This window comes from Chiloscyllium plagiosum, chromosome 14 (assembly GCF_004010195.1).
Source record: "Chiloscyllium plagiosum isolate BGI_BamShark_2017 chromosome 14, ASM401019v2, whole genome shotgun sequence".
NCBI classification, from domain to species: Eukaryota; Metazoa; Chordata; class Chondrichthyes; order Orectolobiformes; family Hemiscylliidae; genus Chiloscyllium; species Chiloscyllium plagiosum.
Genome location: NC_057723.1, coordinates 80,169,557 through 80,186,420, shown reverse-complemented (window position 1 = coordinate 80,186,420; position 16,864 = coordinate 80,169,557). Strand labels below are relative to the sequence as shown.

At 43.6% G+C, this 16,864-nt stretch overlaps 1 protein-coding gene across 1 annotated transcript in view; it reads left to right on the top strand.

The window, feature by feature from the left end:
- cdc23 (CDC23 (cell division cycle 23, yeast, homolog)) overlaps positions 1–16,864 on the top strand; it is a 53,768-nt gene that overhangs the window by 1,264 nt on the left and 35,640 nt on the right. Inside the window, exons 2-4 of the mRNA XM_043704075.1 lie at positions 2,663–2,735; positions 3,559–3,696; positions 11,280–11,322. Coding sequence (XP_043560010.1) covers positions 2,663–2,735; positions 3,559–3,696; positions 11,280–11,322 — 254 coding nt within the window. The remainder of the gene's footprint in view (positions 1–2,662; positions 2,736–3,558; positions 3,697–11,279; positions 11,323–16,864) is intronic.

Genomic DNA, 16,864 nt, shown 5'->3' with positions numbered 1-16,864 from the left:
CCCACCTTCGCCCCAACACTCATCCTCAACCTTCACCCCACCCTCGGGGAAGCTCCACATTGTCAGACCCTTTCCAGCAATTTCTATTTTTTTTGTGTGTGAATTGTGATCAGTCTGAACCTTTGGGAGTCAGGGGACCGGTCACGGTCATGTTGGGCATTATTGCCAATTAGCATTGAATCCCTACAGTGTGGAAGCCGGCCACTCAGCCCATTGGGTCTACACTGACCCTCCAAAGACCATCCCACCCAGACTCACTCACCCACCTTGTCCCTGTAACCCTGTATTTCCCATGGCTAATCCACCCTAGCCTGCACGTCTTTCGACTGATGTTATCTATCAACATTGCTGGGAACTAGATAACTTACGTACATGGTGTTTAATGTTCTAGTTAAGAGTCACGGAAAAAGGCCCTTTCACAGCAACATTATAAAATAAAACAATCAGAAGTTTATAAATTGGTTACTCTATAAACTCAAAGTTGAAAACATCACCTGTATATAAAACAAAAACGGCAAGTATAACTGTCCTATATTTGACCAGTTCAACTTTAGAATAGTCAACCCGGAGCACCCGGAGGAAACCCACGCAGACACGGGGAGAATGTGCAAACTCCACACAGACAGTCACCTGAGGCTGCACTTAGATTAGATTACTTAGTGTGGAAACAGGCCCTTCGGCCCAACAAGTCCACACTGACCCTCTGAAGAGCAACCCACCCAGACCCATTCCCCTACATTTACCCCTTTACCTAACACTACGGGCAATTTAGCATGGCCAATTCGCCTAACCAGCACGTGTTTGGACTGTGGGAGGAAACTGGAGCACCCAGAGGAAACCCACGCAGACACTGGGAGAATGTGCAAACAAATTGAACCTGGTGCTGTGAGGCAGCAGTGCTAACCACTGGGCCACCCTTAGCAAGTGTAACCTTATGATCCAGGATCAAGTCTGAGTTTGTGGTTGGGGTGTTATTCCTTATCCATTTGCTGATACAAATGTTGGTGTCAATGTATTTTCTCTGGGAACTGTCGCATCCATCTATTTCACATCATTGTATGTCAGCTGTGACCTCAAAGCCAATTTCATCCTTCTTTCCTACCAACAAAGATATTGTTGCAGGGTTTAAGCTATAAGGAGAGGCTGAATAGACTGAGGCTATTTTCCCTGGAGCATTGGAGGCTGAGGGATGATCTTATAGAGGTTTATAAAATCATGAGGGACATAGATAGGTTAAGTTGACAAGATCTTTTCCCCAGGATAGGGAGTCCAAACGGAGAGAGCATAGGTTTAAGGTGAGAGGGGAAAGATTTAAAACAGACCTGAGGGGCATCTTTTACACGGAAAGGTGGTGCGTGTATGGAGTGAGCTGCCAGAGGAAGTGGCGGAGACTGGTACAATTACAGCATTTAAAAGGCATCTGGAGGGGTCATGAATAGGAAGCGTTTAGAGGGATATAGGTCAAATACTGGCAGATGGAACTAGATTAATTTAGGATATCTGGTTGGCGTGGATGATTTGGACTAAAGGGTCTGTTTCCGTGCTGTGCATCTGTACCCCTGTGACCCTTTCCTTTTCACCAGTGCCTTCAAATATCTTCATAATCACCCTTCCGAGTCATCATCTGCTGTAGCTGTGTTTTTTTTAGAAACCTGATAGACTCAGGTTTATTTCTTTTCTCTCTCTCACAAATTCAGGTTGATTCTTAGAGTCACAGAGATGTACAGCACAGAAACAGACCCTTCAGTCCAACCCGTCCATGCCGACCAGATATCCCAACCCAATCCAGTCCCACCTGCCAGCACCCGGCCCATATCCCTCCAAACCCTTCCCATTCATATACCCATCCAGATGCCTTTTAAATGCTATAACTGTACCAGCCTCCACCACTTCCTCTGGCAGCTCATTCCATACACACACCACCCTCTTTCAATCTTGTTTAAATGTTTGAGGTTGTTACTGACATATATGCAATTAACCATGTTACTTATGGGAATGGAGTCGTAAGTGTTGGAGTTGCCAATTATTGATAAAAGATTTAAAGTACATCTGTAAATCACATTAACTCAATCTGGATCTCTCAAAGTAGCTCATGTTGTTCAGCTTGACGCTCATGTGCACAGGTTGCCTTGACACATATGGCTATTCTAAAGCTGAACTGGTCAAATATAGGACAGTTATATTTGCTGTTTTCTTTTCATTTACAGATGGTGTTTTTAACTTTGACTTTATAGAGTAATTAGTTTATAAACTTCTGGTTATTTTATTCTATAATGTTGCTGTGAAAGGGCTTTTTTCTGTGACTCTAACTAGAAGACAACACCAGGTCCGTAAGTTATCTCGTTCCCAGTAATGATGATAGATAACATCAGCCTTTAACTCTATCTGTCAAATCTGCTATTATGTCTAATGATTTTATTCACTGTGAGGTGTTAAGGTTGATGCTAGAAGTAGACCTTTTATTTAGTCAGAAGATGAAAACATTTCTACAATCTCAACATTTTGACAAGTCATTAAACAGAGTTTCACGTACAGGGCACATAACTCAAAATGAACAATCTCCTTTCCGTTACCCTGATGGGTTTACATCTTGTAACAAGGAGCTGAGGGTGGGCTCTGAATTTCTCTTGTCCTGACTTAAGGTTGATGTTTTTATGTGTAGGGCTTCAGAGTTGGCCTTCTCCCTGGATCCTCTTCCTAAAGATGAAATGCCAGCTGCCCCAACGTTAACAGAGGTATGACAGTCCTTTCTTTAAACAGTTCATTACACTCAACTATAGAAACAGTTCAGAAATAGTGTTAGCCCAGCTGATGTGTTTTTCCAGTCATCTACTAGCCTAAGGTTGGAAAATGTTTTAAAAGGAACATTGGATTGATCCTCTTCGCCATTGCATCTATTATCGCAGTATCCCTACAGTGCAGAAGGAGGCTATTTAAACCAATGAGTCTGCACTGATCCTCAGAAGAGCATCCCTCCCAGACCCAGCTCACCTACCATAATCCTGTAACCCCCACGTCTACCCTAGCTAATCCACCTAGCCTACATATCCTTGAACACTACGGACAATTTCAGCATTCAGTCCACCCTAACCTGCACATCTTTGGACGGTGGGTGGAAATGGGAGCACCCGGAGGAAACTCTCTCAGACATGGGGAGAATGTGCAAACTCCACACACACAGCTGCCTGAGGGTGGAATTGAACGTGGATCCCTGGTGCTGTGAGCCACCGTGCCACCCTCCTTACAGAGGAGACATATGGCTTCATTAAAGCTGAAGGGGGATAGTGGGATTAGTAGTAACAAAATTATTCGGTACAATTTGCACTTGTGTATTGTGTTACTTGCTTTGAAGGGAGTTGGGGGGAGGCAGATAAAAGCTTTGAAATACCTTTTCATTCTATTCTGTCCATGAACAAACTCGTGGTAATTGTGTAGCAGAAAAATATCAACTATTTTGTAGTTCAGCACCCAGGGTTGAGTCTAAAGGTTGTTAGCGATTTCATTTTGAGTTATTGGTTGGTTTCACTTTTATTTTTGTAAAACCGTGTTTCTATTTAGGAAGACCTGGTGGATTTGGATGCCTACACGTTAGCCAAGTCGTACTTTGATTTGAAAGAGTATGATCGAGCAGCCTATTTTCTCAAAGGCTGTCAGAGTCAGAAGGCCTACTTCCTGTATATGTATTCCAGATATCTGGTAAGGGAACACTCCAGTAATAGTGATGTCTCTGGTAAATCACCCAGCAGATGTGTTTCTGGCCCTCTTTCACTTTTGAACCTTTTTTTAAAGTTCAGTCCAGACTGTGGAAAGCAAATTTAGTATTGTCGACCTTGTTGGACGGAGTTGTAACTATACATTATTTTATAAGATCTGATGGAAACATTATAATCTGCAATGAGTCATACAGCACAGAAACAGATCCTTTAGTACAACTTGTCCATACCGACCAGCTTTCCTAAACTGAATTAGTCCCATTTGCCTGCATTTGGCCCATATCCCTCTAAATCCTTCCTCTTCATGTAACAGTCCAAATGTCTTTTAAATGTTGTAATTATACCAGCCTCTGCCACCTCTTCTGGCAGCTTGTACCATACATGCTTGACCCCCTGTGAAAATGTTGCCCTATTGGTCCCTTTTAAATCTTTCCCCATCTCACCTTAAACCTATGCTGTTTAGTTTTGGACTCCCCTACCTTTGGGAAAAGACCTTGGTGATTCGCCTAATCTATGCTCCTCATGATTTGATAAACCTCAATTAGGTCACCCCTCAGTCTCTACACTCCCAGGGAAAAAAAAGCTCTGATCTCTCCCTCTAACTCAAATCTACCAGTCCCAATAACATCATTGGAAATTTTTTTCTGTCCACTTTCTAGTTTAACAACATTCTTCTGTAGAAGGGTGACCAGAATTGTACGCAGTATTCTAGAAGAGGCCTCACCAATGTCTTGTAAATCTGCAACATGACGTCCCAACTCCTATATTCAATGCTCTGATGATTGAATGCAAGTGTGCCATATGCTGCCTTCACTACCCTGTCTACCTGCAACGCCTTTACGGTCTTACCTGTAACCCCTAGGCTTGCAATCTCCCCTCCAAAGCACAAGCTTCTGGATTCAAGCCACAATCGTGGGTTTGAGCACAAAACCAAAACCAACACTTCAGAGCAGCACAGAGAGTGCAGCACTATCAGAGCTTCTGCCTTTTTGTGAGATGTTAAGCCAAGGCCCAGTCTGTCTGCACGGGTGATGTAAATGATCCCAAGATGCTAGTTTAACAAAACAGGGAGATAGTCTCCTGGCCAGAGTTTGTCCCTCAGTCAATGTAATACAAAAAAGGGTGTCTTAAATACCATGTTGCTGTTTATGCGGGCTTGCTCTGCACATATTGGTTATCCTTTTTTTTTAAAAGAAATCTCTGGCTGCACTTTGAGACATCCACGGTAGTGAAAAGCACCGCACAAAAGAAAGTTATTTTGTTCAGTTTCTCACATTTTCAATATCGTTACGCTGCTGTCAAATTTTAACGTTCTCATCTTCAGTCAAAAGAATGACAATGCTAGACTTAACACCATCACACATAGGAGCGGAAGTAAGGCCATTCGGCCCATCGAGTTCACTCTGCCATTTAATCACGGCTGATGGGTATTTCAATTCCACTTACCCGCACTCCCTGTATCCTTTAATTCCTTGTAAGATCAAGAATTTATTAACCTCTGCCTTGAAAACATTTAATGTCCCGGCCTCCACTGCGCTCTGTGGCAATGAATTCCACAGGCCCATCACTCTCTAGCTGAAGAAATGTCTCCTCATTCCCATTCTACATTGACCCCCTCTAATTCTAACGCCATGCCCATGGGTCTAGTCTCCCCGCCTAATGGAAACAACTTCCCAGCGTCCACCCTTTCTCAGCCATGCATTATCGTGTAAATTTCTATTAGATCTCCCCTCAACTTCTAAACTCTAATGATTATAATCCCAGGATCCTCAGCCGATCATCATTTGTTAGGCTTACCATTCCAGGCATCATCCGTGTGAATCTCTGCTAGACACGTTCCAGTGCCAGTATGTCCTTCCTGAGGGGTGGGGCCCAACCAGAGCTTTAAAGTCTCAGTAGCATATCGCTGCTTTTACATTCCAACCCTCTTGAGATAAATGACATGACATTTAGTTTCTTAATCATGGACTCAACCTGCAAGTCAACCTTTAGAGAATCCAGTACTAGCACTCCCAGATCCCTTTGTTTGTTTTTTAGCCTTCCCAATCTTCTGATTTCCCAGTGCTTTTGGTCACTTTATAGGCTCTATCTCTTTTTCTATGATACATTTCTTGACTTCCTTTGTTGGCCAAGGCTGTCTAAATTCCCCCACCCAGATAATCTTTCTTTTCAAAGTTTGGGAGAAGATTTGTAGCTCGGGTGCTCGTTTGTGTGGTTCTGTTCGCCGAGCTGGGAATTTGTGTTGCAGACGTTTCGTCCCCTGTCTAGGTGACATCCTCAGTGCTTGGGAGCCTCCTGTGAAGCGCTTCTGTGATCTTTCCTCCGGCATTTATAGTGGTTTAAATCTGCTGCTTCAGTTCCAGCTGTCCGCTGCAATGGTCGGTATATTGGGTCCAGGTCGATGTGCTTATTGATTGAATCTGTGGATGAGTGCCATCCTCTAGGAATTCCCTGGCTGTTCTCTGTTTGGCTTGTCCTATAATAGTAGTGTTGTCCCATTCGAATTCATGTTGCTGGTCATCTGCATGTGTGGCTACTAAGGATACCTGACAACACAAATTCCCAGCTCGGCGAACAGAACCACAACAACGAGCACCCGAGCTACAAATCTTTTCACAAACTTTGAACACCTACGGGCAAGAGACACTAAGACAAGCCAGGAAATGGGAATCCTGTGCCAACTGCCGAAGCGCCACTTATGAACAACTCCGGTTCCTGCATCAATGCCGAAAGAATCGAATCCTTCCACCATGTGTCAGATACAGACCACGAGTCAACAACCCACAAGCCAGAGACACAGCCAGACAGAACAGATTCAGGATGATCCAGGTAATGATTACAGACGCTCACAACAGACTTCACAAATACAGACAAGAAATTGCGCGCCAAAAATCGTTAATTTCAAAAACCACCAATCAGGAATGGACCCAGACCATAGAACAGGCCGTCACCACAGGACAGAACAGGACTACACACCGCAAAAAAACGGCACTAAAAGAAAAAATGGCCAAACTAACACAACAGACGACACCACAACACACACCTGGGTTAGAAACCTCTCCCACCAACAGCTCACAGACACGGAAAGAACAATACTGGCCAAGGGACTCAACTACAACCACAGGGACGCCAAGACAGCAGACTTCCTAGCAGCACTAGAATGCACACTCAGGAGCAATGAACTGACAGAAGAGACACAATAAACAGTGAGACAAAGTATCGTACCCCTGATAACAAGGAAAAGACAAACACATAACCTCAACACCAAGGAGAGGGAAGCACTGAAATCACTAAGAAACGATAAGAACATAATCATACTACCAGCAGACAAAGGCAGAATGATGGTCATCCTGGACAAAGCAGACTACATCCAAAAAGCGCAACAACTACTTGCAGTTACCAACACCTACCAAAAGAGGGAGTTTGACCCCACCCCACAGCTCACCAATAGGATAAACAACACACTGAGGAACCTACAAAAAAACAGACAGATAACCAGGCCTGACCGACAAAGAATGAAACCTGAAAGCAACAACACCCCCAGATTCTATGGACTACCTAAAGTGCACAAACCAGACATCCCACTCAGACCCATATTAGAACTACAACAGAAACTGAAACACCTGATCAGCGGATCCAGACACTCTATACAATCAACACAGGAATTCTTGGACATCATCAGAAATATACACACAGACAAGGAAGAAACCATGGTCTCATTCGATGTAACAGCACTGTTCACCTCTATCGACAAAACCCTAGCCAGAGAAACAATAGCCAACCTGCTGGACATACAGAACAGACAACAAGACGGGGAACCTATCAACAAAGACGGCATAATCAAACTACTGGACCTGTGTCTCACAACACGCTTCACATTCAACAACCAAATATATGAACAAATCAACGGCACACCCATGGACTCACACATCTCAGGACTCCTAGCAGGAACGGTAATGCAAAGATTAGAACAAACCGTCTTACCGCAAATTCAATCCAAACTCTGGGTCAGATATGTGGATGACACCTTTGTAATCATTAAAAACACAGAAATAGAGAACACACACCGGATCATCAACGCCACACTCACAGGAATCCGATTCACTAGAGAGGAAGAAAAGGACAACCAACTCCCATTCCTAGATGTGAACACCGAAGGGAGAATTCACCACAAAGGTATACAGGAATGACATGCTCAGTGCTTGGGAGCCTCCTGTGAAGTGCTTCTGTGATCTTTCCTCTGGCATTTGTAGTGGTTTGAATCTGCCACTTCTGGTTGTCAGTTCCAGCTGTCCGTTGTTGTGGTCGGTATATTGGGTCCAGGTCGATGTGCTTATTGATTGGATCTGTGGGCGGGTGCCATGCCTCTAGGAATTCCCTGGCTGTTCTCTGTTTGGCTTGTCCTATAATTGTAGTGTTGTCCCATGCAAGGACTTCACAAAACACTACATAGGACAAACAGGAAGACAGCTAATGATCCGTATCCATGAACACCAACTAGCCACGAAACGACACGACCAGCTATCCTTAGTAGCCACACACGCAGATGACAAGCAACATGAATTCGACTGGGACAACACTACTATTATAGGACAAGTCAAACAGAGAACAGCCAGGGAATTCCTAGAGGCATGGCATTCATCCACAGATTCAATCAATAAGCACATCGATCTGGACCCAATATACCGACCACTGCAACGGACAGCTGGAACTGACAACCAGAAGCGGCAGAGACAAACCACTATAAATGCCGGAGGAAACATCACAGAAGCGCTTCACAGGAGGCTCCCAAGCACTGAGGATGTCACCTAGACAGGGGACGAAACGTCTGCAACACAAATTCCCAGCTCGGTGAACAGAACCACAACAATCTTTCTTTTCTTTGTATCCTCAATTACACCCAAAAATTCCTGCCATTGTTGTTCTATTGTTGTCCCTACTAGGCTCTGCTGCCAATCAATTTTGGTCAGTTCCTCTCTCATGCCCCTGTAATTACCTTTATTTAACTGTAACACCATTACATCTGATTTTGCCTTCTCTTTTAAACTGCAGACTGAACTCTACTATATTACGATCACTGCATCCTAAGTGTTCCCTTAATTTAAGATCTTTTATAAAATCTGGCTCATTACATAGCAGTAGGTCCAGAATAGCCTGCTCCCTTGTGGCTCCATCACAAGCTGTTCTAAAAAACCATCCTGTAAGCATTCCATGAAATTCCTTTCTTTGGATCCACCGGCAACATTATTCACCCAGTCCACCTGCATATTGAAATCCCCCATGATCATTGTGACCTTGCCTTTCTGACATGCCCTATCTATTTCCTGGTACATCTTGCGCCCCTGGTCCTGACCACTGCTGGGAGGTCTGTACATAACTCCCACTGTGGTTTTTTTTGCCTTTGTGGTTCCTCAGCTCCACCCACACAGACTCCACAATATCTGACCTTATGTTCTTCAGTGCAATAGATTTAATTTCATTCTTAATTAACAAGACAACCCCGGCCTCCTCTGCTCACCTCCCTATCTTTTCAATAAGTTGTAAATCCTTGGATTTTTAACTGCCAGTCCTGAACCCCCTGCAACCACATCTCTGTGATGCCTACCACATCATAATCATTCATGATGATTTGTGCCTTTAATTCATCTACTTTGGTATGAATACTACGAGCATTCAGGTAAAGTGCCTTAATTGCTTATTATTAGAGAAATTGGAAATTATAAGATGTCCGAAGTTATCCTTCCTTTTTGCTGTATTCCTCGTTTGCCTTGAGTTTAAACCCACCTGCACACATTATCCTGCTGCTTATCTTTCCATTTAACTCCATACTCCCTGTCACTTTTGCTTTCCCTTTTACCCCCGACTCAGATGTTTAAAGTCCTACTGACCACCCGATTTATCCTTTTCATGAGAGCACTGGTTCCAGATCGGTTCAGGTGGAGACCATCCCATCGGCACAGTTGGTCCCAGTTCCAAAACTGATGCCAATGCCCCATAAAATGGAATCCCTCTTTCCCACACCAATCCCTTAGCCGCGTGTTACTTCCCTAAATTCCTTATCCCTATGCCAATTTGCACGTGACTCCGGCAGTAATCTGGAGGTTATGACCCTTGAGGACCTGTGCTTCAATTTCCTTCCTAGTGCTTGATACAGGTCTTCCACGTCTACTTACGTAGCAATCACTTGCCTTCCCAACAGCCTCCCTGCTCCAACCTCGCTCCCGCCGCTCCCTGCTCTTTAAAACAAAAAGCTCCACGTGTATTCGTTGGTTGAAATCCCAGTGCAACTTGAGATGACCTGTTCCCGACCTGTTCCCAAACTAGTCCCATCTGCCTGCACTTGACCCATAACCCTCCAAACGTTTCCTAATCATGAACCTATCCAGATTTCTTTTAAATGTTATAACTGTGTCCACATCCAACCACTTCGTCTGGAAGTTCATTTCACACACAAACCATTCTCTGTGTAAAAAGGTTGCCCCTCTTGTCCTTTTTAATTCTTTTTTCCTTCCCAGGTAAGGGGTAAATGTAGGGGAATGGGTGGGTTGCGTTTCGGCGGGGCGGTGTGGACTTGTTGGGCCGAAGGGCCTGTTTCCACACTGTAAGTAATCTAATCTAATCTAATCTAATCTTAAAAATATGCCCTCTTGTTTTGAACTCCCACACCCTTGTCATATCTATCCCCTCATGACCTTATGAACCTCAATAAGGTCACCCCTCAACCTCCTACATCTCAGTGGAAAAAATTTCCAGTTCATTTTTATATCTCAAACTCTCCATTCCTGGCAAGATCCTGGTAAGTCTTTTCTGAGCCGTCACCAGTTTAACAATATCCTTCCTATAACCGGGTGACCAGAACTGCACATCAGTACTGCAAAGAGGCCTCACAATGTCCTGTACAACTTCAACATGACGTCCCAACTCCGACACTCAAAAGGTCTAAACAATGAAGGCAAGCATGCCAAATGCCGCCTTCAATCACCCTGTCTACCTGTGACGCAAATTTCAAAGAATAATGTGCCTGAATCCCTAGGTTTCTCTGTTCTACAACACTAGCTGGGGCTTTACCATTAACTGTACAAGTCCTGCCCTTGTTTGTATTTGTTTAGGATGGAATAAAATCAAAATGTTGGAGAAACTCAGCACTTGTGGGAGACAAAAACAGACTTAACATTTTGAATTTGGGGAATCATATTGGACTCAAAACATTAACTCTTTCTCTCACCACAGATGCTGCCAGACTGACTGAGTTTCACCAAAACTCTGCTTTTGTTTCAAAGTTCCAGCTTCCGTAGTGTTTTAATTTTTTGTTAGGGTGACATTTGCCTGCTTATTAGACTCCAGTTTCACATCAACTTTGTTTCTGCTGGCTGAAGAAGTGTAACATGCTGCTCAGTTTTATCAAGTCTCTTGGTGAGGGGGAAGGAGTGATTGTTTAAAAAGTCAAAAATGAATAGGCTTATTGTAAAGATAAACTCCATTGGTGTGGAATGTAGCTCTGGATCTATGCTGTGATTTGAATGGAATGAATTTTTTCAATATTGAGTAACTTTTTTTGTATTCTAGTCTGGAGAAAAGAAGAAAGATGATGAAACAGTGGACAGTCTGGGTAAGTCAATAACTGGCCACGACAACAATGAAGCTGTGATTTTAGTTATTGTGTAATGGAGTGTTCCTGTTGGAACAGCAATGATAATATTGATATTTTAAAAATGTTGCTTTGCACTGTTCCTCCTTCCTTGCCTGAAGTGTTGGTTCTTACTATGTTATGGTAATATATGCACTGTTCACCTACCAATATTGTGGGGTCATGCTGCAATGAACCAGGCCCTTCAACCCACTATGTCTCTGCTGACCAATAAACATCAAACTACAGTAATCCCACTTACCTGCACTTGGTCCATAGACTACTATGCCCTGGTATTTGAAGTATTTATCTGGTTGTTCCTTAATTTACAGTGTAGGTTTGCTCGCTGAGCTGTAGGTTTGATATTCAGGCGTTTCATCCACTTACCTGCACTTGGTCCATAGACTACTATGCCCTGGTATTTGAAGTATTTATCTGGTTGTTCCTTAATTTACGGTGTAGGTTTGCTCGCTGAGCTGTAGGTTTGATATCCAGGCGTTTCATTACCTGGCCAGGTAACATCATCAGTGGCGACCTCCAAGTGAAGCGAAGCTGTTGTCTCCTGCTTTCTATTTATATCTTTCTCCTGGATGGGGTTCCTGGGGTTTGTGGTGATGTCATTTCCTGTTCGTTTTCTGAGGGGTTGATAGATGGTATCTAGATCTGTGTTTGTTTATGGCATTATTTGTTTAGGATGGAATAAAATCAAAATGTTGGAGAAACTCAGCACTTGTGGGAGACAAAAACAGACTTAACATTTTGAATTTGGGGAATCATATTGGACTCAAAACATTAACTCTTTCTCTCACCACAGATGCTGCCAGACTGACTGAGTTTCACCAAAACTCTGCTTTTGTTTCAAAGTTCCAGCTTCCGTAGTGTTTTAATTTTTTGTTAGGGTGACATTTGCCTGCTTATTAGACTCCAGTTTCACATCAACTTTGTTTCTGCTGGCTGAAGAAGTGTAACATGCTGCTCAGTTTTATCAAGTCTCTTGGTGAGGGGGAAGGAGTGATTGTCCAGGAATGCGAGTTTGTTGTTGGTTTCTTCTTCCTTGGTGAATTTTACGCCTGTGAGGGTGTTGTTGATGATGTTAAATGTCTCTTCTATCTTGTTTCATTTTGTGATGACAAAGGTGTCATCTACATGGCGGACCCAGATTTTTGGTTTGATGGTTGGTAGGGCTGTTTGTTCTAGTCTTTGCATTACTGCTTCTGCTATGAATCCTGGATAGCGGAGATCCCATAGGTGTGCTGTTGGTTTGTTTGTAGACTACGTTGTTGAAGGTGAAGTGGGTGGTGAGGCACAGGTCCACTAGCTTCATGATGTTTTCGTTGGTAATGTGATTGATGGTGGTTGCTGTGTGTGTGGTCTCTTCTAAAAGTGTGGTAAGTGCTGCCTTTGCCAGGTCGATGTTGATGAAGGTGAACAGTGCTGTTACATCGACAAACAGGAAGAAAATTAGCCACCAGGATACATGAACACCAGCTAGCCACAAAATGACACGACCCTCTCTCCCTCGTAGCCCTACACACAGATGAAAAAAACCACCATTTCGACTGGGACAACACATCTATCCTGGGACAGGCTAAGCAAAGACATGCCAGAGAATTCCTAGAGGCCTGGCACTCCAACCACAATGCCATAAACAAACACACAGATCTAGATGCCATCTATCAACCCCTCAGAAAACAAATAGGAAATGACATCACCACAAACCACAAGAACCCCATCCAGGAGAAAGCTATAAATAGAAAGCAGGATTCAACAGCTTCGCTTCACTTGGAGGTCGCCAATGATGATGTTACCTCGCCAAGTAATGAAACGTCTGGATATCAAACCTACAGCTCAGCGAGCAAACCTACACCCTAAACCTCAACCTGAGCTACAAACCTTGTTCCTTAATTGTTGCAAGAGTACGTGGCTCCACCACCCCCTCAGGCAGCACATTCCATGTTTCTGCCACCCTCTGGTGAAAAAAATCTTTATTCAGACCTCCTCTAAACCACTTCCTCCTTACCTTAAACTTATGCCGTCTGATCTTAGACATGCCTGCCACAGGGAACAAACTCTCGCAATCTACTGTCTATGCCTCTTGTAGTTTTGTACAACTCAATCAACAGAACCGCGCGCACACACACACACACACACACACACACACTAACCCAGGCAGCATCCTGATGAATTTCCGCTGCACCCTTTCCAGTGCAGTCACGTCCTTCCAATATAGTGTGGTGATCAAAACTGCACATTTGTTTCAGCCTCAGATGGAATACTATGTCTTATAAAGTTATAAGAAGACTCTTTGCTCCTTTTTTCCCCGCCCTGGCAAATGAAGACAATCAGTCTGTATGCCTTCTTCCTCACCCTGTCTACCTGAACTGATACCTTCAGGGATCCAAGGACTTGTACACCAAGGTCCCTTTGTTCCTCAGTACTCGTTCATTGTGTAAATCTTCCCTTACTATATCTCCCAAAACACATCACCTTGCACTTATTGGGGTTAAATTCCATCTGCCATTGCTCTGCACAGTTTACCAGCACCACCAATTTTTATGTCACCTCCAACCTTATGAATTATGTCTCCTCCATTCTAATCGATGTTGTTAATATAGGTTTAAGGTGAGAGGGGAAAGATATAAAAGTGACCTAAGGGGCAACTTTTTCACGCAGAGGGTGGTACATGTATGGAATGAACTGCCAGAGGAAGTGGTGGAGGCTGGTACAATTACATCAATCAAAAGGCATTTGGATGGGTAGATGAATCGGAAGGGTTTGGAGGGATATGAGCCAGGTGCTGGCAGGTGGAACTAGATTGGGTTGGGATATCTGGTCGGCATGGACGGAAGGGTCTGTTTCCGTGCTGTACATCTCTATGACTCTATAATGTCAATAACAAACAGCATTGACCTCTGTGATATGCTGCTGGTCATAGGCTTCCAATCACAAAACAGCACTCCACCATCACCCATTGCCTCCTGTTTGTAAGCCAGTTTTGGATCCAATTTGCCAACTTGCTTTGGATCCCATGGACTCTTAGATTTCATGCAGTCTTTCATGCGGAACCCTGTTAAAGACCTTGCTGAAGTCCATGAAAACCACATCAACTCTTCTACCTTCATCAATATCTTTTGTCACCTTTTCAAAAAACTCAATTAAATTAGTCAGTCGGGATCTCCCTCTGACAATCCGTGTTAACTATCTCTGATCAATCCCTGCCTTTCAAAGTGCTGATTAATCCTGTCATTCAGAATTTTTTCCAATGCTTGCTTTGATATTGACTAACTGCTCTGTATTACCTCGCCTATCCCAGCTGCCTTTATTGAACAAAGGAGCCACGTTAGTTATCCTCCAGTCATCTGGCACTTCACCTGTGGCCAGTGAAGAATTAAATATCTCTGCCAGGGCCAGCAATCTTGTCTCTTGGTTCCCATAGCAGCCTGGGGTACATCTAATTAGGGACATGTGCACACTTAGGGTGACTTTATAGAGGTTTACAAAATTATGAGGGGCATGGATAGGATAAATAGGCAAATTCTTTTCCCTGGGGTCGGTGAGTCCAGAACTAGAGGGCATAGGTTTAGGATGAGAGGGGAAAGATATAAAAGTTTATAAAAGATATAAACTTTTTCACGCAGAGGGTGGAATGTGTATGGAATGAGCTGCCAGAGGAAGTGGTGGAGGCTGGTACAATTGCAACATTTAAGAGGCATCTGGATGGGAATTTGAATAGGAAGGGTTTGGAGGGATATGGGCTGGGTGCTGGGCAAGTGGGACTAGATTGGGTTGGGATATCTGGTTGGCATGGACGGGTTAGACCGAAGGGTCTGTTTCCATGCTGTACATCTCTATGACTCTATCTAATACCTCCTCCTTATTAATCTTAACTTGTTCTCCAATCTCACCAGTCGAACTGCAATCCCTGGTGACAATGTCTTTCGCCTCTGTGATTACAGGTTAGAAGTATTAAACCCTCACCCACGTCCACTGGTTTCACACATAGCTTGCCCCCTTTGGTCTCTAATAAGTCCCACTCTTTCCCTGGTACTCATCTTATTCTTTATTGGAAATATATTTATTAGCAAATTTTTATAACTTTACAAACATATAAAATTATTGAAAAAAACAATCAATGACACATATCAGTATAATAAAAAAAACCCACAAATTACGATACAACGATCTACTAACCTACCCTGCAAAGCAAAAAAAAGAAAGAAAAGCAAAAAAAAAAACACAAAACACTGACCAGCTATGCTTGGCGCAAAGCTCCCAAACCGAGGAACGGGAGCATTGTGTATACAGGACATAGAACATTACAGCGCAGTACAGGCCCTTCGGCCCTCGATGTTGCGCTGACCTGTCATACCAATCTGAAGCCCATCTAACCTACACTATTCCATGTACGTCCATATTCTTGTCCAATGACGACTTAAATGAACTTAAAGTTGGCAAATCTACTACCGTTGCAGACAAAGCATTCCATACCCTTACTACTCTCTGAGTAAAGAAACTACCTCTGACATCTGTCCTACATCTATCGCTCCTCAATTTAAAGCTATGCCCCCTCGTGCTCGCCGTCACCATTCTTGGAAAAAGGCTCTCCCTGTCCACCCTATCTAACCCTCTGATTATCTTATATGTCTCTATTAAGTCATCTCTCAACCTTCTTCTCTCTAACGAAAACAGCCTCAAGTCTCTCAGCCTTTCCTCGTAAGAACTTCCCTTCATACCAGGCAACATCCTAGTAAATCTCTTCTGTACCCTTTCCAAAGCTTCCACATCCTCCTTATAATGTGGTGACCAGAACTGTACACAATACTCCAAGTGCAGCCGCACTAGAGTTTTGTACAGCTGAAGCAAAACCTCATGGTTCCGGAACTCGATTCCTCTATTAATAAAAGCTAAAACACTGTCTGCCTTCTTCACAATCCTGTCCACCTGGGTGGCAAATTTCAAGGATCTCTGTACCTGAACACCGAGATCTCTCTGCTCATCTTCACTACCCGGAAACTTACCATTAGCCCAATACTTTGTCGTCCGGTTACTCTGACCAAAATGAATCACCTCACACTTGTCCACATTAAACTCTATTTTCCACCTCGCAGCCCAGCTCTGTAGCTTACCTGTGTCTCTCTGTAAACTACAACATCCTGCATCACTATCCACAACTCCACCGACCTTAGTGTCCTCTGCAAATTTACTAACCCACCCTTCTACGCCCTCATATATAAAAATGACGGACAGTAGTGGACCCAACACCGACGCTTGCGGTACACCACTGGTAACTGGACCACAGCATGAACATTTCCCATCAACCACCACCCTCTGTCTTCTTTCAGCAAGCCAATAACTGATACAAACTGCTATATCTCCCACAATCCCAATCCTCCGCATTTTGTACAATAGCCTACTGTGGGGAAACTTATCGAACACCTTTCTGAAATCCATATACACAACATCAACCGGTTTACTCTCATCTACCTGCTTGGTCACCTTCTCAAAGAACTCAGTAAGGTTTGTG